Raw genomic sequence first — 27686 nt, forward strand, 5'->3', positions numbered from 1 at the left:
TGCATTTTGCAGCTACAGAACCACTGCATTGGCTGTTTCCCTTTACAAATATGCTTTCATTTGCTTTCACAATTCATAAACAAAAAATATTACAATTACAGAGGAGTCAAAACTATGGAGTCAAAACTAGACTTGGCGGCACGGTGGTGCAGCAGGTAGTTTCGCAGTCACACAGCTCCAGAGACCTGGAGTTTGTGGGTTTGAGTCCCGCTCCGGGTGACAGTCTGTGAGGAGTGTGGTGTGTCCTCCCTGTGTCTGCGTGGGTGTCCTCTGGGTGACTGTCTGTGAGGAGTGTGGTGTGTTCTCCCTGTGTCTGTGTGGGTTTCCTCTGGGTGACTGTCTGTGAGGAGTGTGGTGTGTTCTCCCTGTGTCTGTGTGGGTTTCCTCCGGGTGACTGTCTGTGAGGAGTGTGGTGTGTTCTCCCCGTGTCTGTGTGGGTTTCCTCCGGGTGCTCCGGTTTCCTCCCACAGTCCAAAAACACACGTTGGTAGGTGGATTGACGACTCAAAAGTGTCCATAGGTGTGAGTGTGTGTGTTGCCCTGTGAAGGACTGGCGCCCCCTCCAGGGTGTGTTCCCGCCTTGCGCCCAATGATTCCATGAATGAATGAATGAATGAATGAAAACTAGACTTTGTGTTATGATACGTACTTATTTCTTTACTTCTGGATTATATATATTTAGGTAAGCCATATGGATTTAAAAAATCTAAATTTAACCATCTTTAAAGTTCTTTAAAATGTTTTTGAATGTTTGTTTAAAAAAGATTAAGATGGGTACATTTTAAAGATGTATGAGTAAAAATGTATTTTTTGTAAGAACAGTTCTGTAAGAAAAATTTTATTTGTAATTAAATTATTGCCTCTAAAACAACAACAACAACAATAATTTAAGACATAATATACATTTTAACTGGTAAAATTCTAACATGATTAAATATGAAATAATACATAACATATAATGTCTTTTTTGTTTCCCGGCAGAAGTTAGCACATTAAATGGAAGACTAGTAAAAAAACAGCCTATTATTAATGTATTTCTGGAGCGTCTGGTTGTGGTTTTGAAAAAGCTCCCTCAGAGATCCACAAGAGTTCCGTTGATGGTCCGTTACACAGTGAGGGAGGGAGGGCGCGACTGGTTGAGTTTTCAATTATCTGGCGCCCTCAGGTGTCGAGCCTTCGAGGACGTGTACCATACCCACAGCGGGCCCGAGCACTGTGTGAATTAGAACTGGTCCGTCAAGCCGTGTGATTCTACTCGGGGGAGTTTATAGGAGATACCTGGCAACCAAGGTCACGAACTGGATGACGTCAAACTAAATAGGAAGAGGACGATGTGGCGATGAAGGAGAAATAGGCTTTAGTCACTGGTCGCCTGCGTCTCAGAGACTGGAGGCTGGATGGCAGCTCCACACTCCGCGGGTCTGAGTCCAGAAGCAGGAGACAACAGACCGAACTCACACGGAGAAGAGCTCCGCGACGTGAAGGCGGCCAGCTCACAGACAGACAGCAGAGGACAGGGTGGGAAACCCACAGACAGATGTCACCCCGAATCTCACAATGAAACCACATATGTTTTTGTTTGTTTTTATCTTAATAAGGTTTATACTGCATTCAGTATACAGCGTGTAAGTGTGTTACAGTCTTAAATATCAATTCTGCGAAGGAACATAACTGGCAACCTGACGGACATTTTCATTACACCCGAACAGGCTCGTTATAAAAATTGAAATGCATCATTTTTCATTTTTTCGGGGTCTTACCTGAAATATGGAATGAAATAGAACACACACGCTGATTAAATTAATTTCTCCTGCTTGTCACCTGTCTCATAAACGTGTGTTAAACGTGTATTTTTGTTAATTTACATGTTAATGTTAATGTGTGGTAATCATTACACATAGGTTTCGCGAAACGTGTTTTAAATGGAACACAACGGTGTGTCGTTTACATAAAATCAGCACTGACTTTTCATTAAGGTCATCAGTTCATCACTTTCGGTTTCCTTTACCAGGCCTTTACCGGGCCAGTGTGGACTTTGGTCAGTTTCACATTGTGGGAAATAGACAGACACTGCGGCTAATCAAGCACTACAGTTCAGGAATGAAACAAGCTCAGATTACTCTCAATATTCTCTCTCTCTCTCGCTCTCTCTCTCTCTCTATGTCTGTCTGTCTCTGTCTGTCTCTCTCTCTCTACTCTCTCTATCTCTCTCTCTCTCTGTCTCCCCTCCTCTCTCTCTCTCTATGTCTGTCTGTCTCTGTCTGTCTCTCTCTCTCTACTCTCTCTATCTCTCTCTCTCTCTGTCTCCCCTCCTCTCTCTCTCTCTATGTCTGTCTGTCTCTGTCTGTCTCTCTCTCTCTACTCTCTCTGTCTCTCTCTCTCTCTCTCTGTCTCCCCTCCTCTCTCTCTCTCTATGTCTGTCTGTCTCTGTCTGTCTCTCTCTCTCTACTCTCTCTGTCTCTCTCTCTCTCTCTCTGTCTCCCCTCCTCTCTCTCTCTATGTCTGTCTGTCTCTGTCTGTCTGTCTCTCTCTCTCTCTCTCTCTCTACTCTCTCTGTCTCTCTCTCTCTCTCTCTCTCTACTCTCTCTGTCTCTCTCTCTCTCTCTCTCTGTCTGTCTGTCTGTCTGTCTCTGTCTCTTTCTCTTGGTCTGTCTCTCTCTCTCAGTCTCTTTCTCTCAGTCTTTCTGTCTCTGTCTGTCTCTCTCTGTCTGTCTCTCTCTGTCTGTCTCTCTCTCTCTCTCTCTCTCTCTCTCTCTCTCTCTTGCCGATCCTCACAAGCTCTTGGAGTTGAGTACTGTAGATGATACTGTGCTTATGTCTGTGATGTCTTACTTTGTTTGCTCACTGGTTTATGTTTTTATGGATGGTTAAATAAAAGTTATATTTAAAAAAAATCTCTCTCTCTCTCTCTCTCTCTCTCTCTCTCTCAGGTCCTGGACCTAGACTGTCCAAAGTTAATCTCTTCACACTCTTGAGTCTTTGGATGGAACTTTTCCCCAAGAGGGCGTCTCAGAGGCAAGACGATAGATCTGTAAGTGAAGCACAGGCTGTTGTCTAACTCTGGTTTTTGTTCGTATTATTACCTGTCTGTCTGAGAAACAAAACCTAGGAGATGAAATAATGTTCTAATGATGTAGGTCACGGTCTGAGAGGAGTTTGCTGTGTTTCCTCTGGGTGCTTTGGTATATATTCCCACTGTACGAATAAAACACATGTCGCCATGTGATGGACTGGCACCTTTTTCCAGGCCGTGTTCCTGCTTTACGCCCAATCATTAGTCTGCAGACTCACCACGACTGTGAACTGGATGAATCACTTACAGAAGATGAACGTATGATATGTAATGGTGTGTAATTTGACCCCCTCAGACTCGAGACACTGGTCTGGTGGTGGTTCATGAGCAGAAGGTTCTGGGTCTGCACTGCTCTGGACCAGAGCTACATGCGGGTCAAGTAGCGGTCATCAGACATGGACCCAGACTAAAAGGCTGTGACCTGTACTTCTCCAGAAAGCCCTGTTCAACTTGTCTCAAGATGATCATCAACGGTGAGCTACCATATTTTGCTAAAAACTATGAAGGACAGAGATAAAATGATGCTACCAAACATCTCTCACTGATATTTTTCCCCCTTTTCCCCATTGGTAACCCTCAGCTGGTGTGAACAGGATATCGTACTGGCCGGCTGATGCTGAGATAAGTCTACTCTCTGATGGGAGCAGAGCTGCACACCTCAACTTCCAAGAGGCCACACTGGACGCTCTCGCAGCTGAGAGGTTAAAGTCCAACAGCAGGCCTCACATCTGTGTCCTGTTGCAGACTCTGGCCAGCTCCATGCTCCAGTTTGTAGAGGAGACCTCCCGGAACAGTGACTTCCTGGGGAAAATGGGCATGGACGATCCTTCCCGGGACATCCGTGAGATTTTCAGAACGGAACGCTGGCGGAACTGGGACAGCTTCTCTGGGAAGTTCTTTATCGAGGACGAGGGTCAGCACAGGGAGCTGCTCAGTAAAATGGGGCTGGAGAACTTCTGCACCGAGCCGTATTTCAGCACACTACGACAGCACATGAAAGACCTCATTAAAGTCCTGGCCTCCGTGGCTGCAAGTGTCCCGGTTCTAGATCTCGAATACGGTTTCTACGAGACAGAACCTTCAACCTCAGGACACGGGACTTTACCTCAGGAGGTTGTGCGGCATTGTATCATACAAGCTACACTGTTGGCCTATAGAACAGGTTTGTTTTCAGGACATGAACCTACACATGATCACCGTAACGCTGCAGATCGGTTGAGTAATCTCAGACTCGGCTACTGTGTATTGTCTTTAGAGACATACACAATTATATTGTAGTACAACAGTAGACAGTGACATTAGCGCCATCACAAAACTACAGAAGCATTTTCAGATACAAGCCATGTCTTAACTGATTTGGGGTAAAGGTGAATAAAGCATGTAGTAAAAAACCTTACCTCATCCAGGGCTATGAGTGGGGCAGTGAGGGGCTGGATCTGCATATTATACACAGAAAGTAGCACATAGTCAAAGATCTGGGAAGATCTCAGTACTTTACCTTGTGTCCCACTTCAGCCTTGTCTCAAAACCTAACAGTGGGATCAGAGAAAGTGGGACTGGAGAAAGTGGGCTCACCACAGATCAGTTTCAGTTTACGTTTGTTCGTCACACGCAAGATAAAAAGAGACAATGAAGTACAAACTTTTCCACCTGAAAAAGGAAGAAGTGTTGATTTAAAAACAATCTTGATTTTAATATCTGTACATTTTCCATTTCAGAAGATCCAAAAGTGGGAGTTGGCACGGTCATATGGGCAGAAGATAAGCGGGTAAGCGGAAATCAGAGTTCATTTTTTTTAAGACATTAATTCAGAATCTCAACAATTCCAGGATACAGAGACAATGGATAACTTTTCTGTTCTGAAAAAAGAAAAGAAAACATCTTTCTTATTCAGTCTTGGCTTCTTACAGAAACACGACTCTCCCTTGCTATAGGCAAGTTATTTATAGAGCTTTGTACTTTCATACATAAGCAGTTCAAAGTGCTTTGCAGAAGAAACAGTTCAATTAAAAGCAAGAATAAAAATCATAAAAGTCCAATAAAACAATTAAAATATTGAAGTAAAAGGAAAGACATAAAAAGAGTAAAATGATTAAATGATTCGATTCCCGCTCCAGGTGACTGTCTGTGAGGAGTTGGTGTGTTTTCCCTGTGTCTGCGTGGGTTTCCTCCGGGTGACTGTCTGTGAGGATTTGGTGTGTTCTCTCTGTGTCTGCGTGGGTTTCCTCCGGGTGACTGTCTGTGAGGATTTGGTGTGTTCTCCCTGTGTCTGCGTGGGTTTCCTCCGGGTGACTGTCTGTGAGGATTTGGTGTGTTCTCTCTGTGTCTGCGTGGGTTTCCTCCGGGTGACTGTCTGTGAGGAGTTGGTGTGTTCTCTCTGTGTCTGCGTGGGTTTCCTCCGGGTGACTGTCTGTGAGGAGTGTGGTGTGTTCTCTCTGTGTCTGCGTGGGTTTCCTCCGGGTGACTGTCTGTGAAGAGTGTGGTGTGTTCTCTCTGTGTCTGCGTGGGTTTCCTCCGGGTGACTGTCTGTGAGGAGTGTGGTGTGTTCTCCCTGTGTCTGCGTGGGTTTCCTCCGGGTGACTGTCTGTGAGGATTTGGTGTGTTCTCTCTGTGTCTGCGTGGGTTTCCTCCAGGTGACTGTCTGTGAGGAGTTGGTGTGTTCTCCCTGTGTCTGCGTGGGTTTCCTCTGGGTGACTGTCTGTGAGGAGTGTGGTGTGTTCTCCCTGTGTCTGCGTGGGTTTCCTCCAGGTAACTGTCTGTGAGGATTTGGTGTGTTCTCTCTGTGTCTGTGTGGGTTTCCTCCGGGTGACTGTCTGTGAGGATTTGGTGTGTTCTCTCTGTGTCTGCGTGGGTTTCCTCCGGGTGACTGTCTGTGAGGATTTGGTGTGTTCTCTCTGTGTCTGCGTGGGTTTCCTCCGGGTGCTCCGGTTTCCTCCCACAGTCCAAAAACACACGTTGGTAGGTGGATTGGCGACTCAAAAGTGTCCGTAGGTGTGTGTGTGTGTGTGTGTGTGTGTTGCACTGTGAAGGACTGGTGCCCCCTCCAGGGTGTATTCCTGCCTTGCGCCCAATGATTCCAGGTGGGCTCTGGACCCACCGCAACCCTGGATAAGGGTTACAGATAATGAATGAATGATTAAATGATTAAAAATGATAAGAAAAGAACTAAAGTGTCGTTACAAAATAAAAGTACAGAGTATTTTAGACCGAGCTGTAGTTGCTCAAACAGGAATGTTTTAAGCCTTGATTTAAAAGTGTCTAAAGTCAGGGCTCTTCTAATATTCTCAGTCGGCTGGTTCCATTTAAGAGCTCTGCTCGGCTCATATCTCTGTAGCAGATCTGATAAATACGCTGCTCCTACCCCGTTGAGACATTTATAGACCAGTAATAAGACCTTATACATACAGGGATATACCACCTGAAAATGCAAGCATTTCTAGGAATAGATAAAAGGTACATTTGTGCTAAGAATGAAGGATTTAAATCCTTTCTTAAGGATTTATAATAAATTGTATCCTTCTTTTTAACAGATTAAATATTAATGATAGCATTAAGTGCCAAAATACATTATATCAAAATAATTCAGTAGGTGATATTTGAATGAGATGTATATACTGGATATGTGCGTAAATATGATCACCGTAACGACAAATAAATACATAGGTTCCAAACACCACAGACTCCTTCAGTTTGGCAACAGTGTGGTGCTTATAGTCCTTCTCCTCATTTAAAGACGGTCTGCTTGAAGCACTGGGTCTGTGTGTGTCTGTGTGTGTCCTGCAGCAGTCTGAGTGTGACGGTACAGGAGCTATGTACCTAGTGGGCTGTGGTTATAATGCCTACCCTGCAGGATCAGAGTATGCAGAGTTTCCACAAATGGACGCCAGACAGGAGGAGAGACACCACCGTAAATACCGCTACATCATCCACGCTGAGCAGAACGCTCTTACGTTCAGGTGAGACTCCTGTTCCAACAACAGTAGGAGCTGTGATATGTGTGAGATGTGTGAGACAATTCAGGAGGGAGTCGAGCGTGAGTCAAACGTACCATGGACTTTTTTAGACTGGGGTCGGATGTATTTGCTACATATAAATATCTTCTCCTCAGTCTACGACGGGGAGCCTAGAGCTGTATTCTAGCAGTGTCTTGTGTAGTTGGTGTCCTGTATAGTTGATGATACAGTTCTTCTTCTCTCTAGGAGTGCTGAGTTGACGGGGCAGAACAACACCATGCTGTTTGTGACCAAGTGTCCATGTGATGAATGTGTGCCTCTGATCCGAGGAGCTGGCATCAAGCAGGTTTACACCACAGACCTGGACAGCGGCAAAGACAAACACGACATCTCTTACAAGCGCTTCAGCCAGCTCAGACAGGTGCACAAGTTCATCGTAAGTTCTCCTAAACTTCTCCGTTACTCAGTCATTAAGGCATAGTCATTCAGAGCGGAGTAGCTCTGACACTCACTGTGTTCACGGTGGTGGTGATAGGAACCTGATGTGTGTGTTTCATACATCAACTAGAAACTAGCTCCTCGGCTACAAACCTGTTACAGATTTGGAGTTGTGTGTAGATCCTTATTTTGCTCATTATTTTAATTATGCTAACATTTTTTTCCCTTCAGTGTCATTGCAAACATTAGGCACCTAATTTATAATAAACTGATCAGCCATAACATTAATAACACTGATTATCTCATTAAAATGGCACCTGTCATGGGTGAACAGCCAGTTCCTGAACGTGAGGTAATGGAAGCAGGTGTGAGGATCTGAGTCACTGTGACAAGAGCCAAATCGTGGTGTGAAGTCTACTGCATCAGAGCATCAGAGATTTTTGTTTCATTATACACCAGTTCTTTTCAATGGGTGACAGGTTTGGACTAGTTTAGCACCCAGATTTTACTAAGGAGGCATGCTGTTGTGAAGGGGCCTTGACTTAACTTGCTAAACATATCTGTAAGGCAGCATGTTGCTCCAAACCGTTATATATCATTCAGCATTAACTGTGCCTCCACAGATGTGCAACTCACCCTTGTGCACTAATGCATCCCCATACTATTACAGATGCTGGGTTTTGAACTGTCCGTTTATAACAAGCTGGATGGTCCTTCTCTTTAGCTCAGAGGATGTGACAATGTATATGTTAAAATATCCTACCACTTTTTCTCTTCACTTCAATCCATATTAAATGAGCAGGCGTTCGCATTTCTTGATCATTTTTGTTTATGGATTTTTCTTTGAATAATAGAGATTTAACTGTTTCTGAGCCCATGCATTAATTCCCACTACAGAAACCTACCTGTTTTTAATGCAGTGCCACCTCAGGGTCCTGAAAACCACGGCCAATCTTCTCAATCTTTTAACGTTATGTATCACAGTTCAAGAAATCCCCAAGTTCTTTCATGTTTTGAGTTGAGAAACATTCCACAGTAAACAATTAGCCGTTGATTCAACGTTGAAATAACGTAATGACGTTAATCAACGTTCTCTTAAGGTTGAAAATGAAAGTTGAAAAGACGTCCAAACACAGACATTGAAAAGACGACTATTAGACGTATTTTGGACGTCCATTGACTTTATTAATTGGTCCCAAAATAAATTACTTGTATAAAACGCGTTTTGGACGTCCACTGACGTTATCGATTGGTCACCACTTGATAACTAACTTATTAAGATGGATTTTGGATGTCCATTGACGTTTAAAATATGTCCTTGACGGACAGACTACTTTTAGACATATTTTGAACGTCCAGAGACGTTCCTTGTTTACTGGGTTATTTTTGAATTGTTTCATTATTTGCCCACACAGTCTTTCACAGAGTGGTGAGCCTCTTCCCGTCTTTTACATCTGAAACACTTGGCCTCTCTGAGACATTCTTTTAAACCTAAATCATGTCACTGACCTACAGCCAATTAACCTCATTTATGTTTTTGTAGCATTACGCAACTTCACCCGTCTTCCGTTCCCTGTCCCAACTTTTTTAGAATGTGTTGTTGACATCAAATAGATTTTAAAAATAACAATAACTGGGCCGCAGCTGATGTTAATGAGTCTAACAGCAAGAGGAAAGAAACTCTCCTGCGACACTTCATCTCTTTGATACCGACATTTGAATTTGTTTTAACCTTTCAGTGGCAGAAGTCGTCTCTGGCCAGAAATGCTTCTGAACAAGCTGCTGCACCTTTAGCAAGTAAGAGTTTATTTGCCGTTTTACTGGTTTCATCCTTCAGAGCCTTCTCTGTTGTTTTATGCTGATCATCTCTGTGAGAACACAAACTTATTGTTAACTTTTACAGGAGAAAGAATATATTGAACGTTCCTTTTTTCATTTAAGCCCTTTGCTGTTTATTGTGCTTTTTAATATAAAATGTCCACACAATGTCAAAGGAAACCGGTGTTTTAAAATTTAAACCACAGAAACGAATATAAACGATTGTGTTTTGACAGTGAGAAATACACTGTCACCTAACTGCACGTCTCTCTCTGAAATGGTGAAAGCTACTCGTTCATGTCTCACACTTGCATTTAAAGTGACAGGGAAAATGCCACAGAACTTGGTCATTGCCAACGTTATGAAGTAGTTACAAACAAATCCTGAATCTCCTTTATAAAAGAGTGGTATGCAGGCGCAACACTTACTCTTCTGTAAAGGCTTTACACTACATTTTGGAACATTTCTGTGGGAAACTGATGCAACATAAGCATTAGTTGGAACGCCACAGAGACGTTAACAAATTTAAACAGAAACCCTTAATTTTTACTGAAAGAATGCTATAAATTCGAGGTGAATCTGAGTGTAATAGTTAACATTTCCGCAAACATGCAGAGTCATGTATTTTGTTGTCATTGTAGACGGCTGTTTGAAACAAAGACGGGAAGAGGACTCCGAGTCTCAGCACTGTAAGAAACTGAAAACATGAAGAAACACTCATACATGTTTCTTCCAGGACTGAAGCCATGTTGAAGGTGCTTCAAGAGGAAAGAGCTCAGAGGAAATGACCACTTTAAACTTGGGTGACCACTATCTACTTGATAATGATTCAGATTCTGTTGACACAGCAGTGCACATCATTTCGTCACATCACCAATACTGCAGTACATTTCAGCACGCCTCTCTGTATCATAGCTAACATTAACCAGTATGCATCATAACAGTTATACACCCATTATAGGAAAATGTACGTTTAAATGTTTAACAAGCAACACTGGCTGTGGCGACACATGGCGTTCTGATGTTATCCCCGCTAACAAACAGCGTCCCCTTTACATTTACTGAAGTTTTATTTAAGCCAGCCCCATAATTTAATGTGCAATACGTGTTATAATTATTTAGTCATTCATTCTCTGTAACCCTTATCCAGTTCAGGTGCCTACCTGGAATCATTGGGCGCAAGGCAAGAACACACCCTGGAGGGGGCGCCAGTCCTTCACAGGGCGACACACACTCACATTTACTGACATTTTTGAGTCGCCAATCCCTCTTGGATTAATATAATTATGATGTAATGTTTTCTGGGTCCTAAAACTCCAAAGGACGCTTGTTTTGTAAGCTGGGATCTCATTCATTAGTTAATTAATTCTGGTCGGGGTTGCAGTAGGTCCTGGACCGGGCACGAGTTCATCACTGGGCAACTTTAACACCCACTCACCTGGGAATGGTTTCGCACAACTAACTCACCTCCCAACATTTTTGGATTCAGAGAGGAGACCAGAGCACGTGAAGCAAACTAATACAGACTCGAGGAGAACACACTAAACTCCTCACAGACTGTGACTGGAAACAAGGACTGAATTCAGCTGTGCGACTGTGACACTACCTGCTGCGCCACCGTGCCATAAAGGATGCAGCTTTCTAGAAATGTGAAAGCAAGAAATGGTACATATTTTTGTTTTTAATACTATTTCCAAAGGAAAATCGGTACTAGTAAACGTTAAGATGCAGTAATCTGCTATAAAAACACATACAGAAGGTTTACAACCTGTACGTATTCATGTTTAAGGCCTGTAAAGCAGAACAACGGTATCCATCCTATAAGAAGCTATTTAGCAGCTATTTTTAAGTTACACTGCTTTATAGAATAACTTTCCAGTGAGAGCATATATTTAAGTGAAACATTGCCTAATAAATTCATGTTTTACAGACACTTCGATTGCCTATTTTTAGTGTTATTAATGTGAATTATTGAAATGTTGTTTCCGTTATAGCTCAATTGTTCAGCTATAAATTATTAAAAAATATTGTCTTCCTTAATAACCTTAAACACACACACAAAAAAAAAAAAAAGAAAGAAAGTGCTTGAATTTTCCTTTATTCGTGATATGGTACAATTAGCATTTGAGAAGGAAGGATGCAGCCACATGTGGCACGGGAAACGATTTCAGTTTTGATATGGTAGCTCATTTTGATTTCATTTTAACTGCAGTTTCTTTGTTACGTGTGAAAGTGTGAAGATACTCAAATTTGGCTCAGATGCATTACTATATTTAAAATGTCAGCCTCCTGCTGGGCTTTAACTTTCCATGGTTCGTTTACATTGCACAATACTGTAAAGCCTGCATCCAGTCGGAGCAAATAATGTGCGAGGAGAGAAGCGACGTGTGAAAGTTTGGATTTTTCTTCAGAATAAAAATTTGGCGATGAATGTGCCCGGGCGTTTCTTCCCATTCAGTCTTTTTTTGTTTGTTTGTTTTTTCCCCTCCTTCTCCTTTTTGTCCATGTCTGAGGACAAACTGTAATCAAACTTAAACGTCAAAGAAAACCATAAAAATGGAAGTGTGTAAGATCAGCATATAATATATATATATAAACAAAACATTAATTTTCACATAATTGGCAAGTAATGTGTGTGATGATAAACATGGGGTCGAGACCATCTCGGCATACATTTCCCACCTGATCGGACTACTCTAAATGGTCACAGACGATCGTACAACTGGATCAATTAACTGCAGCTGCAAAGAACGAACCCTAAAGTTTTCTTCATCAGCGTAACTCAGCCACTGTGAGTTCAAGAGGTTCACTGCTTAATCGATTTCAAATATGCTCAACTAGAACATATTTCTGTAAAAATTAAAAAACAAAATTAAGCTCCCCCTAAGAAGTTTTTTTTAATATATATAAAATAAAATTAAGGAAGGGGAAAAAACCTAGATACACAAGCAGGGAAAGAAAAAAAAAAAAAGATATACAATTAAAACACAACAAAAGGCACCTGTTTTGTACGTTTGTGTCCTCAACTGTGTTTTAGCTACGGAGCTATTTACTGTCTCGTCTGCCAAAATCACAATTAAAGTACTAAAATAATGGCTACTGGAAATAAAAAATACTGCAGTACTATAGTCATGTTATAGTACAGAAGTGATGTGAGTATTGCAGGTGTACGACAACACAACATTGTACAATAGCATTAATGAGACCCTAAAATGTAGAACATACTACAGTAGGCTACTACACGGATCGTATAGGAGGTTATTAAACCTGCTATAGGGATACTATAGCACTGAATGCACTACAGTACTACCGAAATACTATAGCTGCATCTATGTGGCTTAGACAGACAAACACCTGCAGAGGGCCCTTCTCTGTACTGCCCTCCATTCACTGCAAAAGATTCTATAGAAAGTGCCAAAAAAAAAAAAAAAAAAAAAAAGGGTTTTATATTTTCTAAACCAAAATGGCACCCACTTTCAGACTAAAACCAGCTTTTCTATATAATATATATATAGAAACAGAAAATGAGAAGGTTACACCCTGTTTTGCAAACAACTGAACTGATTTAAAAATAAAAATAAACAAAAGTTAGGTGTATATATTACTAAAGCACATATTAAGATGAACTGCACTTCTATTTCATGGCAGAAACCTAACAATCAAAAATACTGGTTATAATCAAATCATTCTTAAAAATAATTCTTTAAAACACTAAAAATGGGATTACATGAGCAAAATATAATTTCCTTGAGAAATCAAACAAGATTCTGAGCCAAAGGGAGTCAGCAGTAAGCCATACAGGTGCAGGAGGGAAATGTGTACAGCATCAGATTGAAGGAATACCTAGAGTAAAGAAAGACTAAAGGAATGCAGGAAGGAACTTTCTAAATACAGAAGGAGTTCTAAACTCAGAAAAATCAAAGCTTTATAAATAATTGGGGAATGCAACCTCCCTTCCTACAATTCTTCTACCGGTAACGTCTACAAAATTTACAAGAGCCACTCTTTCTATAGCGTGCCAGAACTGTGGGCGTTTTAACAGTATTTGGAGTGGTAAAGATTGTGAAAACAAAAATAAAATAGAAACAGTTATCAGAATTTAAAAGTGAAAACGTGAAGAGCGTTATTTAGGGCCTGACGTGCCCCACTTTGAGGTTACAACAACCTTTGGTTCTTCCTGAAAGAAAAATGTTTGTGTTTGTTTGTTTTTAAACATCCTATTGTGGCACACAACTCAAATGATGAAACTAACGAAAAATGCTTATGAAAGAATGCCAAAAAGAAACTGAACTGTCAGTGATGGAAACTATCATTCGAGAGCCTTGTGACTAAGAAAAGACAAATGTCTTAGGATTTTAAATAGAATTATTATTGTTAATAGATTTTTTTTTGTTTGTTTTTCCTCAGTAAAAAGATGAGGTGCTTAATAACGCGAACGCTAGCTAAGGTTTAGGAAGCCGGCTTCTTTAAGTCTCGTATCTGTTTGATGAGGTACGTCTTTTCGTCATTAAACTGTTCGTCATCCGTGCGGTCCTTCTGGAAGTTGCTAAGGAAATCGATGAGTTTTGTCTGGTTCTTCAGAAGGATATCTACTATGGGCTGTGTCTTGTTGGGGTTTGCCACAAACACCTGGGAGAAAGGGAGAGGGAAAATAAAACAAATTAGCAAAAAAGTACAGAACAAAAATAAGTTGGCTTTGCACTGACACTGAACAGCAGCACCATTCTGAGCAAGTCAAACAGTGAAAGTGTGTGTGTGTGTGTAAACGTGAGGCAGAGACATGTTCCAGGAGGTTTTGATTTGAAATGTAAAATATTGCTATGGAACACGTTACTTTAAATAGTCTCACAACAACGTGTCATGCAGTATATTATACATTAAAAGCAAGTCTACAGGAGGTCCTCGGGTTACGTCAGTCCCGAGTTACGATGTTTCGTGGTTACGGCACATCTCCCATTTACTGTATAAAGCCTTGTTTCGGCTTAAGTGGTTTTGCGTCGTAACGCGAACTTCGTGTGTGGTGTGCGCGGCGGAAGAATACACGGTTACGCGGCTCGGGGCCGAGGAGGATAGGTGTTAGGATAGGATAAGTGCTTACAGTATGTTATTCACGTACAATATGTACGTATGTTCCGACTTACAACGTTGATTCGTTCCTACGTTGCGTCGTAAACCGATTTTCGGTGCAAGTCGAGGACCCCCTGTATAATTCCACACTGAATTTATGTTAATTGGTGAGGTACAAGTGTCCTCTACATTAACCTTGCAGCACCAGTGTAAAACTAACAAAGCTTAAACTTCAGTCACCAGACAAGTCCTGCATGACGGTCTATATTTGGGGTACAATGTGAAAAACTGACAAGGCTGGGGGTCAGGTATAGGATTTAAAAACAAGATATAACAAAAATTACCTTGAAGACGTGGAATGCTTCAAACTGGATGTTGGGGCTTTTGTCTCTCAATAGATTCATCATGAGTTTGAGATTCTCTGGCTTGCTGATGTACCTCGTCATCACAGTGAAGTTGTGTCTGTCCAAAAGGAGCTCTCCCAATAGCTGTGACACACACACACACACTCAGTAACAGGCCCAGTGAACATTAACAGTTTCCCTTTTAGCCCACATCACGAGAGACAGCAAAACACTCACCTTTAATGACTGCCTCTTTGTCACATAGTTTTCAGAGTGAAGCAGCTTCTCATAGTTGTCAAACACCTGCAGAGAGAAATACACTGATTCACACATAGAAACAGCTACGTTAACTAACCGCTACTACTGTGGATTTTTGTCATAGAAAACAGACCTAACATTGAGAATAATGAATGGAAACTACGAATAATGAACGGATAACACCAGTACGGCCAGGATTAGTTCAGTTTCCCCACAGCTTTCATCCAAGGTTACACACATTACCCAATTTTCCTGGCAGATTTAGCCATGGCTAGTTCCAGCTCTAATGCACTTGTGTGCTGAACTGGAATTGTTTTGAATGATAACAGATTAAATATTAAACCACGCTAGTAGTACTTACTGCGTCATAGTTCTGCTCTAAATATTCTGCCACTAGAACCTTGTGTCTTGTAAGAAGATCCTAGGAAAAATAAGATTTAAAATTAAGAAAACTCCTAAAAAAAAAACTATTACAAAAATCTAACCATGTTTTTAAGAGTGCCTTCTCACCTTGAATGTTGCAAATGCGTCAGAGGCGATGTCGAACGTAGACATCTCCACGTAGGCAAAGAAGTCATTGAAGTGCTCTGAGTGTAGAATAATTTTGGCCAGTGGTTCGTGTCGGATGCACTCGCGGAGCATGATGCCGCAGTTCAGTGCCACTTGAGGAGTCTCATACCTGCAGAAGCATCAAGACCATCATGGCATCACCACACTCTACCACTACAATATACCACTGAGCACGACGCTGGTTTTCACAGCTCGAGTAGCACTTAAGTCGCTCAAACAGTGACCAGGACTCGACGTTCAGGAAATCATGAACAATTTTTATTTCATGGAAATAATAATAAAAGTGATTTTTGCTAATTTTTTTAAATTTTATTTATATTATTAAAAGTAGTAAGTCTATCGACTGCATATTTGTTTGTAATTATCTGCTTAAATTAGCCTCCTGCTGTTTACTTTTTACTATGTTTTTTTTTGCAGCAAAGCATCGCCTACTGAAATTGTTTTACTATCATTTTATTCTTGGTTGGTGTTTATTAAAAACAAACCCCCTAAAGAACAATAAAATGAATAACGTCCACTAGGCAGAGGCGTAGAACTCTGATCTGGAGTTTTGTTACGACAGGACGACGTAACAAAAGTTACGCATGAGATGCTTTGGCTGCACCACTGGTAAATGATTAGCATAACTGTTGCTCAAAAAAAGACTTGCAAGCATTTCTGAACTATGTTAATAAATTATACACTAACTATATTCAACATATGACATATTTCTAGTGAAGTTTCTATTGCATTAATTTTCCCACAACAGCGTTATTAACTTTAGTGAAGTGCAGTGCATTGTGCAATGTTTTGTGTCTTACCCTTTGAGGAGGATGAAGAGCACTTCCTGATGAGAGCAGAAATATTCCACTGTGGGGCTGCGGGTGCCTATCTGCCTGCGTAAGATGTTGTTGAAGATCTGACACACGTCCTTCTTACCCTACACACCCCAAAATACATTACAAACAGGTAACTGAAATGTGTAGCTGACAATCGATCAATTGTTACAATTGTAGGCAATTGGGTTTTCCTCAGAATAAAACCATAAGTATTTAAGATTCAGGTTCTGTAAAATCACTCTTTCCCTAAATGTTTGACTACCATCAATGCATCATTCTTCCTTTGTCTGTTTTCATGAGTGTGCCCTCTTCTGGCAACACACACACACACACACACACACACACACACACAACTTCGTGCTTCACCTTCAGTGCATCGTGGGTTTTTATAAAATATTAATGAGGAAAATAAATTGCAGATTTTCTTCGGAACTTGATCGGCGGAAAATATTTATATATTTAATTAATGAAAATGTATAAAAATATATTTAAATGATTAATTCTAAAAAATAAAGGAATGTTGTAAATCATAATATATTACAAATGACAGTAAATAGTGTATATTTACTCTCGGAAATGAATGGTTATTAAGGGAATGGGAAAGGTTTGTGTAGCGTAAAAATGTGGGGGAGGGTTTATAGAACCTTAGAATAGTGTATAAATACTGAAATATATCGTCCCTACTTTGCGGATTTTTGTTTATCGCGTGTGTTACGTTCCAGCTCCCGCGATAAACAAAAAACAGGGGATCTATAAGAAAAACAGAAACAAACGATCCCTGCCATGGTATCCACATGGTCAACAAATGACCAGGCATAAGCTGTGCGAATGAGTCCCCCTTGTTAACTGTAGTGTCATGTCATCATTCAGCAACTAAGAGTAAACCAATGGAAATTGTCAGCTGTGTTTTTATGTTAAAGTGCTCCTGGATATTTAAGAAAGTTAAAACTTTTGAATTCTTTTCAAATACGATTTACCAAAGAATCTGCCGTAAAACCAAAGAACGTCAGCCACATTAAACCATACGCCATGGACAATACTTCTAGTAAATGATATGACAATATTGGGGGGGGGGAATCACCTCGAAGTCGATGACCTGCAGATTCTCCACCAGTGAAATGAGCAGGCCGCTGTTATACAGCTCCTGGGCCAGCTGTGCCACAGTCTCAGTGTGTGGCTCTTTGTCATTGGTGCCGTACAAGATCTCCTTCATTGCAACCAAACATTTAGACACCTCCTCTGAAGCCTAAAAAACACACACAGACGTGTAACTGACAAGTAAAATAAGAACTGACAGATACCAACCATTCTTTCGCTTCTGCAGGAATAACATGACAAGTATTTTAAAAGGAAGTGTTTTTGTAACACAACAGGAAGTTCACAAAAAGACAATAAATATTTCAATAAGTAAATTATTGTTATGGTTATCACATTAATACTTTCTATGGCTTATTAAAGTTTGTATTTATTTATTTTTAAACAGTATTTCACATGTATAGTTACTAAGTAGTTTGCGTATAAGAGACCTGTATTTCAGAAATCTGTATTTAGCGAGGAGATGAGGCTAAGTGCCTTAGCGAGGCACTGTAAATGAACAACTGGCCAGACAGCAGAGTGGCATTTTCACCTCCCTGCCATTTCTCTCCTCTAAACACTGTCTATAGCCCTGCTGAGAACACTTTTCAGACCTGTATGCCACTCTTCAAAAGTCTGAAGTCACCGTTTTAACATCAATGTCACAAACCTGGGTTAATAACGTTTTGTACATGTAATCTAGATACTAATGATGATACAACTTGACTTCATCTAACAAAAAAGTGGAGAAAGCTGTAATATTTTTCAAGACGTCCAGAGTGAGAAACCACTGTACAAAACCTGTAATGAATGAAGAGAGGAGGGGGCTGATAACTGATGAGTTATACTAAAATGAACATCCAGGAAGGCACACATTCGAAGAGTAGAAATCTAATCTCAGAATTTGATTACATTGCAATTGTATATATAAAAAAACCTGTATATTATTCATAATTTAATAACTGCTCTTCTCTTTAAAAATGGAACAAACTCTTTGTTTAATATTTCTAGTTCATTCAGCACTGGACACAACGGGTGCAAGAAAAGAACACACCCTGAGTGGGGCGCCAGTCCATCACAGCGAATCACACACAACCATGGACACTTGGAAAAAAAACAATCTATTTGCATTTACGAAATAATTTCTTAAATATGCAACAATAGGAAAATGTAACAAAAAAAGCTAATCAACGCTGAACTATAAAAATAATACATTTAAATTGGGTTTAATAGAGTAAACTTGATAACGTGAAAAACACATCTTCTTAAAAATGAACTGGTGTTGAAAGCTTGACAGACTACTTCCTTAAATCAACCCACGCATGGACATTTCTTCAACAAAGCAATTATCCCAGAGCTGAAATGTTTTGAAAAACATTTCTGTACAAGAAAAGAAAACCTCACACACACTCTTTGCATTCTAAAAGTGATAACAGACGATAGGTACTGAGGGGGGGAGGAAAAAAAAGAAAACAAAAAAATTTAAACTGTGATGGCCTCAGAATGTCATGCCTCAAAGCCTGATGGGCAGCCGTCACCTAATGGTTAGAGAAGAGTGCTTAGGACTGAAAGGCCCTTGAGCAAGGCACCGAACCCACAAGGGCTTCCCGGGCACCGGGGGTGGCTGCCCGCCATGCTGGGTGTGTGTTCACAGCTCCTACTGCGCTAGTGTGTGTGTGTTCACTGCCACAGTTGTGCTGAATGCAGAAGAAACGTTTCGTTTTACGATGACAAATAGTTACACATTTCACTTATGATTCATCTGCAGACCTTTATCTGTCAGTGATCCAGAAAAATGTACACAAACATTTTACTGTTTGCAGTTAATGGTAAACGTGCCCACGTAGCCAGTGTAAAATTAAGGTAGTACAGGGCCCAGTTTCCCAAAATATCTTAGGGTTAAGATTATCTTAATAGGGAGAGAGTGTTCAGTGCGATGCTCACTCTACAACGCAACCGTTTTTGTTCTAAGACACTTTTGAGAAACCAGCCCAGATTTGTACTTACATAACATTCTAAAATAAAAGCTAATAACGGAAGTCAAACTTTTGCATAAAGTAACAACTCTCAGGCTTTAGGGCATAGGTAAAACACGCTCTAGTTTAGCTAGTAGCTAGTATAGTTAGTTCATGTTCCAGTAGTTTTTAAATGCTTAAATTCTCTTGAATCGCATAATGACTTTACAGAATGATATTTGAGATTATACATTACACTCTAACCTCAGAAAAGAGGTTTAATCGAGCGTCTGTAGCTCAAGGAGCAGCACTTTTTTTTTTATTTGAAATCAACAAATAGCAATGAAAAGTGCTAATGTGGGGAGCAATGAATGACACCTATTATATTAATACTAATATTCCTGGTACTGGTAGAAGCTATACTTGTTCTTCTAAGCAATGCAGTCTTTCTTAAATAATAACTTCATGCATTCCTAAAGAAACTTTGAACCTTTTAAGAGAACATTTCCTGAGGGAACCCTTTTTAATAATCTAATATTGATAATGTGCAATTATTTGACATTGTACAACAAAATGTGTCTTACAAATTTAACCCAACTGTGGCAGTGAACACACACACAAGTGCACAGAGTGGTGGGCAGCCATTCCCAGAGCCCATGGTGCAGTTGTGGTTTCAGGGCCTTGCTCAAGGGTACTTAACTCCTGCCGGTATTTGGAGGCTTTTGTGACAATTCTGTCACCACTACACAACTTCAAATAAAGCCATTAAAGCTTGCAGTTCATTTGCAGTTTAAAAATTATATTTACAAGTCTAACAGACTACTTCAAATATACTTCTAAATACAACAGCACTGTACGAATGACCAGTCAACTTTACCTTCTCTGTCTTCTTGTCCTGCTTCACCAGAATGGACAGGTTGTCCTTCAGTGCCTTCACAATGTCCGTGGGACTCTTATGAGATTTACCGAATAGCGGCATGGTTGTGGCCTAGAGTCTGAGTCTGTCTCACTCTGTCTCTCCTCTCTCTCACTCTCTCTCTTCAGAACCTGGATGGATGGAAAAAGAACAGAGAGAAAGGGTCAGACGTGGGTCACTGTGCTTGCTTGCTCTCTTCCTTAAAAGAGTGGGCAAATATGTTTAGGGAATTAGAAAAAGCCCCCACTTTGGACAACTGACAGCTAAAGGCGTTTATACGGTCGTCATGACAACACAAGACAATTGAAGCCAGAGTTCATACCAGGTCGAAAGGGGATTTCACCAACAAAACCACCAATAACACAAAAACAGGACGTATAAAATCCAGGGTTCACGTAAGGTGCCATTACTCAATCTATTAAAATAAATTTAAATGTATTTGATCAACAACATGCTGAGAGATGGTAAACAGATTTAATGTCTCCTAGGAGAGGTTTTTAATGAGCGACATCCATATTTATGTCCTTGTCTAAATGGACAAATAATTAGTAAAAGGCTTAACAGAGAGACAGAGCTAGTTTGACAAAATAATCAAACACACGTGGCCAGTGATAATAATAACCATGAACAAATTCCTCCACGTAAACATTCATGATTTGTAACATCACTGAAATCCCTGATTACTTACTGCAGTGAGTAATTACTTTCTCTGTTAAATATATTTTAATTCCGTAATTGTATCAGTTATCAACTGCTTTATAATTATTTTTACTGTAAAATGTAAACTAACGGTGGTGACTTCAGGAATATATATATTTTCCCACTTTTTTCAACCTAACATTCAGACATTAACCATCTGTTTCAAACCTATTGCTCCATCTACATAGCATTTTACATATGTGCACTCACAATAAATATGCTTTACGCATTTGATGTGTCCTCAGTTGGTGAGACAACATGTCAAGACTTGTCTAAATAGCATCTCTATAATCTCTCTTAAAGGCTAACCATAGATGATGGTTGGAAGTACTACTACAGACAGCTGCCTATACGAGAGTGGACAGTAAGGAAGTTAACTACAGACTTAATTTGGAGCCTTGCATAATGCACTGACATCATGTACTTTAGTTACCATACACAGGATTTTGTTGTCTACGGGTTTCTTTATAAAATGTGAAGTGTTCTAGAAGTGCTAATGTTAGCCATAACAATTCTAAGGAAATATAGCAGCAACATTAATGGCACGGGAGATAAAACAAATTAACTTATTCGCTCATATTTAAAGATGAACTGCCTTGGTACACACTCCTAGAGAGCAGCATGAAACAACATAAGTTTAGATAGAACTGTAAAAAGGAATCATGTGGAAACACCTCACCCAGGCGGATTCTGAAAGCAGACATGGCCCAACTTGTGACTGGTAATCCAGCTAGGTGAGAACGAGAGAGAGAGAGAGAGAGAGAGAGAGAGAGAGACCCATTCTGCCCTCCCCTGTCTTTCAGAGATTTCCCTTTGCCTGCCAAGAGTCAGACACTTTGATCATGTAACCTCAGCCAAGCCATTCTTAATACTCTGTAGACACACTCCACGGTTAAATGAAGAGCAAATTCACTCCCTTGTTATGGTTACGTGGTCAAAATATAATTTAAACATCTCTAGGCAAGATACTTACTAACAACAGCTGACACATGAGGATGCATTAAGGCAAGTCTATAAAGTAAGGTAGCCACTTTAACTACAGGTTACCACAAGTTATTTGGATGACAGTGTGATGGCTTGTATTACAAATGCTACAACATGTCTGACATAGTACTACCTTGAAATGATGCATTGGATCCTGGGTAGTGTTCACCAAATTTTAGGATATGCCTCATTCTCTATTAGCACCAAACAGCCTGACAGTCAAGTACGTTTAATGTGCTTTTTTAAATTAATTAATTAATGTTTTAAAGACTTGACCTGGGATATATAATCCTTTAGACTGTGAGCTTTAACATGTTCTGTTTATTGTTTGCATTTTAACACAATGTCTACAGTTCCCTGTCTTTCTTTTAGCACCTTCCTTCTTTAAAACGTAAAAGCAGAAGTGTTCTATGACGTTATAACAATATTATAAACCCATAAAGGGCTTGGTCACGCAAGCACTTGCCAAGTTGAATGTGACATAGAAAAAGTTCTCGCACGGCAAGTTTTTGTGATCAATTTTTGACAGCGTTCCCACAATATGTAGTAGGTTTGACTTTTGTATACTTTATTTATTGCATTTGCCTTTATGTCACAACTGTTTACACTGCCGCTTTATTTTTACCTGTTGTATTTGCCGTGCAGGTCAGTTACTGTGAACTCATTGTGAACATTTACATCAGCACAGCACCAATCAATATTGTTGCGCAAATAAAGAGACTCAGAAATGAAATAGTCTCCCATAGGCATCACAAGTTTGTGTCATGGCTTATGGTTTCATAACACTACAGCACCTAATTGTCATAGTAGCTACACTACTGTAGCTAAGTAGCTATCATGTCCTAAAAATCCCACAATGCTTGTCTGTTGTTACAACCCTACTCTCTATACTGAGAATATCACATTTCTAAACATTTTGTCCCATCCATTCTTCTCTCAATGAAAAACCCCAGAGGCCAAATGAATAAGAATCAACCTCCCTTCACTAAACTATAGATGAAAACCCTGGACAGGAAAACAGTGATGCACTACTTGTGTAAGCAACAACCGAGAAGCAACTGGACAACTCACTTGCTATTAATCGCAGTGCTGCATTAATTCATACATGGTCTAGTCAAAGACGGCTGTAAATAGTCATTAAGGTCTGCACCTGGACGCACTGGATTTGCTTAAGTGTGTGCTGTTATGTCTTCACTATGTCTTTAGAAATCACAAGGAAGATTCATAAATGTTATAGTGAATCCTGGCAAAACACTAATCCATATATCTTTTAGGTAGTGATTACTAATCAATATATTCTATAACCCGTTAAAAATGACTAGTTTAACATGCCAATTAAGGTATATTAATAGCACCATGTGTTGGGTTTTTGCAGTCTATGGGGAAACGTACAGAAAAGAATGTCAAAAAATTTGTCTTTACAATCAAACAGGATATTGTTTGTTGTTCTTATAGCTGGAGCTGGACGTTCAAAGTGTAAATCATATATACAATAAAATATAGAACTTAATCTTCTTTTCTTTTGATTGTTTACGTCTGCAGATGAGAAATACATTTCATTTCCACATCATTTCTAAATAGCATTTGGTTTAAGTCACATACCATAATGTCAACTGGTCCTGGGGAACTGAGTGGGAAAGGGGCGTGGGGGGCAGGAGGAAAAAGAGAAAAGCAAAACCTGTCTTTGTCTTGCAGTGACTGGATGTATTCGCAACTGTCCCACCCATCATTACATCACAACAACTGGAAGAGTCAGCTCAAAATATTAAAGAAACATGGCGAAATTAGGCTGAGCTAATAGGTTGCTGGTGTTGCTCGGAAGACGTCAGAATTAGAGCTGGAATTAAAAACACAACCGCAGTGCACAGCATTGAAGTTTTTGTTAAACAAAAGCTATGCTAGATCATGTCTTTAAATAATTTGCGTGACCTGGGTCTGTGCTTCGTATTGGTTTCTCCATGCAAAGCTTACAATGGTGAAGAGGGATTTTATGAGGTGGGACCTGAACAGTAATTCTGACTTTAGCATTAACACAAGGAAAATCTAAGGAGTCTAAATACAGTGCTGCAAATGGTTACATTCAGGCAGAGTCGATATAAAGATTTCCACTTAAACGTTGGTCTGTGTTAACCAACTCATATATGTGAGTGCATTAGTGTTTTGACAAAGTCAAACCTTAATCCCAGATCAATTCACAGCAGAACTTTATTCACTCATACCTGAAGGCCCTTTGTTCCCTGTCTGGCTGTGCTGTGTATGGACAGGTTGATACAGAGTGTTTGCCAATAAAGCTCCACCTTTGATAAACAGCAAAAGCTACAGGATTAAAAATAAATAAATTAAAATATAAAAAAGTGTGTGTGTTTTTTTATTTATAAGGCAAAGCAGATAAATCTCAGACAAAAGTGAGGAGAGAAAAAAAAAAATTCACATTCTGGTGGGAGGCTTGCTTGACTGCATTTCAGACATTTACACTTCCCCACACACACACACACACACACACACACACACACACACACACACACACACACACACACACACACACACACACACACACACACACACACACACACACACACACACACACACACACACACACACACACACACACACACACTTACCTGAACCTGATCATAAGAGATTAGAGAATGACTCAAAAAGGCACAAGACATTAGTCAGCAGACTATGTACCATAGCCAAACCAGGCTTTATCCATATGATTAAGCCGCATAATGAGGCCTATTCACACTAGCACTGTCACTAAAATGTGCCAGAAACTTAAGCTAGATCTGAAACCACATACCAGACAGTACTTACCACACTCAACCGTTATAATAAATGGGAGTAGATATAAAATGTACAAATCTGACACGGCTACTATTTAGTAAGGCATTGCAGGTAAATGTACAAAACACGTTAAGCATGTGATTAAGCTGCTGTACTGAAACCTATTAACAACTAATCACCTACAAACCAGAAATACAACCAAAACCACGTAACACACACAACTATGCTTCAAATCATATACTAACGTATAGGCTACTAAAAGGGTGGCATACACATCTGACAACCTATTTCACATGGCCATAAAAGTTAAACATGATTCAACTGCTGTACAGAGACACAGAAACGACACTTTTTCACTAAAACAGGACTTGATTCAAAACATGGTACTGTTCTACACTAACAATATTCAAGGTGAATATAGTCTGTGGAACAGAAGTATACATATACAGATAAACCACTTTCACTCACTCACTGTTGTGTATTATACTCTACTAATTAGTATGCTCTTATTGGTGGTGTACTATTTCGGACATATTGTTCAGGTGGTCACAATCAGGCCTACGCAGAACTATAGTTTGATACAGCCCTACTTTCTGGCACCTTCTTTTTATTGACAAACACCAAATGCCATACTCACACTAGTACACAAACATTCACATTACAGAAAACTACATACACACCTCCTTTATCTTTTCAAGTAAACTAAAGGCTAAACAAGATGCTAGAAATTTGGTCCACTTCTTAATTCACATAACGCACACACTGGACTGAATTGTACTATATTAATAAGCGTGCTTGTGGTAATTGTGATGTGCTATTTACTATGGCAGTGTGCATGAAAACAACCCACGGATAAAGCTGTCACACTGAGGCCTAACAAAACTATACTTTGTCACTAAAAGGGGCCAGAATCTAGGGCTGCGGCTCTATAAACACATATCACTCACACTTTAGCAGTAGCCTTAAAAACGTGCTGTTGAAGGCGGCGAGTTATTCTGAAATACTACTCAGTAACGGCAGTAATGGTGTACGCACTGACTCCGTGTGTTCATATGACTAAGATACCGCACTGAGGCCTAACCACAACTACAGCCTACTTTGTTACTAAAAAGGTGTCGAACCAGAGGTGTGTGCAGACCCTCTCTCTCTCTCTCACTCACACACACACACACACACACTGCATATACCCTAAAAACACGCATTTACCTGCATTACTAATGAGTGCTGTTTTGACGTGCTAGTTGGCTATCTAGAACGCTTGTATGCGGTTTTGGCCGTAGCCTAGAACTTGACTCGACAGTTAGCTACCTACAGGGCTGCCCGGGGGTCAGTTCATGAGGATGAAGATATTCTGTTACATTTCGCTAAGAATGTATGTGATAAAAAGGGGAAGCGAGTGGTTTTGCGAAGTACTGAAGCTGTAACATTCGTGTTAGCTACATGGCGGCTAACGCGGCTAAGAGTCTAAGAGCAAGCGGGTGTTGTTAGCAAGGCCCTCGGCGAGAGCACTGCGCCCAGCACGGTGTCGCTCTGCGCTGGAACAAAAAAAAAACGGTTTAAATTCAAAATTAAAAATTCAACTGAACCGTTTTAGTCAGACTCATATGAACCAGACACTGGTGCTAAAACGAACAGGCCGTGGGTCAGAGGTAGAGCAAAACAGACAAGACAATGACGGGACAGCGCTCTCAAACACACTCGCATTCCGCCTTTACACAGCCTCGCAGTTTAACTATTGAACCCACAATTCGCTTTATTCTCAACAAACAAACCGACGCCGGACTGAGAGAAGTGCACACGACTTCGCACAAAGAGTGCTGCTGTTTGTCGTGCTGTTAGGAAAAGAAAATCAATAAAAATACAACACGAAAACGCCAAATCTTTCAAAACACAGAAAGAGAGAAATAGCTCGAGGCTCCACCGCTGCGCTGTTAGCGCACATTAGTCAAGTTTCTAACAACGACATGGGCGACGTTCGTCTCTCTCTCCGCGAACAGAAGAAGCGCCATACTCACGGTGCGGGTATTCCTGCGGATGTTGTTAGTGTTATGCTGAGTATTTCTCTCAGTCGGGTTTAGTCCTCGTTGCTGCTGCTGCTGTCTCGTTTCAGTGTGTTACCGAGCAGCCCCCTTTTCTGGTCACGCCAGGAGAGTGTGAGTGCTGAGCAAAACGTCAGCGGAATGTGTGTATGAGCTAACTAAAGCATGCGGGTTCATTTGTAAAGCAAAGTATTGCTGATTTTTCAAAAATAAATGGTTTCAAACTGCATCGTAGATTACTTTCAGCTATTTCCTTTATTTCCATAATATATCTTGTTAAATTGGATTTATACACAAATGATTCCTTAAAAACTGAGTTGTGGATTCAGTCATAATCAACTCCTTACAAAGAATATTAAGTCTTCGTTGTTTTTTTAAAATATATTCGTTAACAGTCTATGTGATGCTGTTTTATATGCTAGAATACATATAGATAAATATATCTGCTATAAAGGAACACTATATAGTACTTTTAACTTAGCTACGGTGACCAGACGTCCTCTTTTTCCCGGACATGTCCTCTTTTTTAGACTTAAAAAAATGTCCGGGCGGAATTTCACAAACGTCCGGGATTTTGTTTTTCTAGAGCTTACATAGAATTTTCGAGAAGCGTTTCGTTCACAAACTAGTCCCGCCCTCCCCTTCTCCGATTGGTTCGCTTGAGTGAGAAGGGGGCGCGGTGAAGTAGCCTACAATCTTCTGATTGGACGGTCTGACTGTAGAGCTACCGTTATTGGTCGATAACCTTCTCTGTAAACATTTAATTGGTCAGTCTGCACGTCAGTAGTCCTTGTTTACGTCATGCAACGCTCATGCACCTATACCCTCATCTCGAGCAGCTATGCCGTAATGTAAATGTAAGTTCTCGGATGAAAGTAAGTTCCTGAGACGTG

The 27686-nt window shown here is 40.3% G+C and overlaps 2 protein-coding genes across 5 annotated transcripts; one reads left to right on the forward strand and one right to left on the reverse strand.

Moving 5' to 3' along the window:
- Positions 1-1310: 1310 nt before the first annotated feature.
- Positions 1311-11525, forward strand: cdadc1 (cytidine and dCMP deaminase domain containing 1). Of its 2 annotated transcripts, XM_066661144.1 has the most exons (9): positions 1311-1518; positions 2931-3031; positions 3369-3546; positions 3654-4235; positions 4792-4841; positions 6857-7029; positions 7273-7462; positions 9204-9261; positions 9924-11525. In XM_066661144.1, exons 1-9 carry the CDS (start codon positions 1398-1400, stop codon positions 9989-9991), a joined length of 1521 nt encoding a protein of 506 aa, XP_066517241.1. In that variant the 5' UTR covers positions 1311-1397; the 3' UTR covers positions 9992-11525. The 2 variants fall into 2 exon arrangements, with proteins under 2 accessions (XP_066517241.1, XP_066517242.1); XM_066661145.1 differs by lacking the exons at positions 9204-9261; positions 9924-11525 and adding an exon at positions 7799-9192.
- A 150-nt stretch (positions 11526-11675) lies between these two features.
- On the reverse strand, positions 11676-26924 carry cab39l (calcium binding protein 39-like). 3 transcript variants are annotated; one of them, XM_066661146.1, is made up of 9 exons: positions 26770-26924; positions 20246-20415; positions 17421-17585; positions 16322-16440; positions 15462-15630; positions 15313-15372; positions 14931-14996; positions 14694-14837; positions 11676-13911 (listed from the first exon to the last, which is right to left on the reverse strand). In XM_066661146.1, exons 2-9 carry the CDS (start codon positions 20345-20347, stop codon positions 13732-13734), a joined length of 1005 nt encoding a protein of 334 aa, XP_066517243.1. In that variant the 5' UTR covers positions 20348-20415; positions 26770-26924; the 3' UTR covers positions 11676-13731. The 3 variants fall into 3 exon arrangements, with proteins under 3 accessions (XP_066517243.1, XP_066517245.1, XP_066517244.1); XM_066661148.1 differs by lacking the exon at positions 26770-26924 and adding an exon at positions 25702-25719; XM_066661147.1 differs by lacking the exon at positions 26770-26924 and adding an exon at positions 21663-22040.
- Positions 26925-27686: the final 762 nt, after the last annotated feature.

Source organism: Hoplias malabaricus, chromosome 2, assembly GCF_029633855.1.
Source record: "Hoplias malabaricus isolate fHopMal1 chromosome 2, fHopMal1.hap1, whole genome shotgun sequence".
Lineage (NCBI taxonomy): Eukaryota > Metazoa > Chordata > Actinopteri > Characiformes > Erythrinidae > Hoplias > Hoplias malabaricus.

What these genes read in the sequence shown, in the direction of transcription:
- cab39l (XM_066661146.1), bottom strand. Translation starts at nt 20,347, where the DNA reads ATGCCGCTATTCGGTAAATCTCATAAGAGTCCCACGGACATTGTGAAG. An exon ending in TAGAGCAGAACTATGACGCA is followed by an intron (nt 14,997 to 15,312) that starts GTAAGTACTACT and finishes TTCTCTCTGCAG; the next exon opens with GTGTTTGACAACTATGAGAA. An exon ending in CAAAGAGGCAGTCATTAAAG is followed by an intron (nt 14,838 to 14,930) that starts GTGAGTGTTTTG and finishes TGTGTGTCACAG; the next exon opens with CTATTGGGAGAGCTCCTTTT.
- cdadc1 (XM_066661144.1), top strand. Translation starts at nt 1,398, where the DNA reads ATGGCAGCTCCACACTCCGCGGGTCTGAGTCCAGAAGCAGGAGACAAC. An exon ending in GACAGACAGCAGAGGACAGG is followed by an intron (nt 1,519 to 2,930) that starts GTGGGAAACCCA and finishes TCTCTCTCTCAG; the next exon opens with GTCCTGGACCTAGACTGTCC. An exon ending in CAGAACGCTCTTACGTTCAG is followed by an intron (nt 7,030 to 7,272) that starts GTGAGACTCCTG and finishes TCTTCTCTCTAG; the next exon opens with GAGTGCTGAGTTGACGGGGC.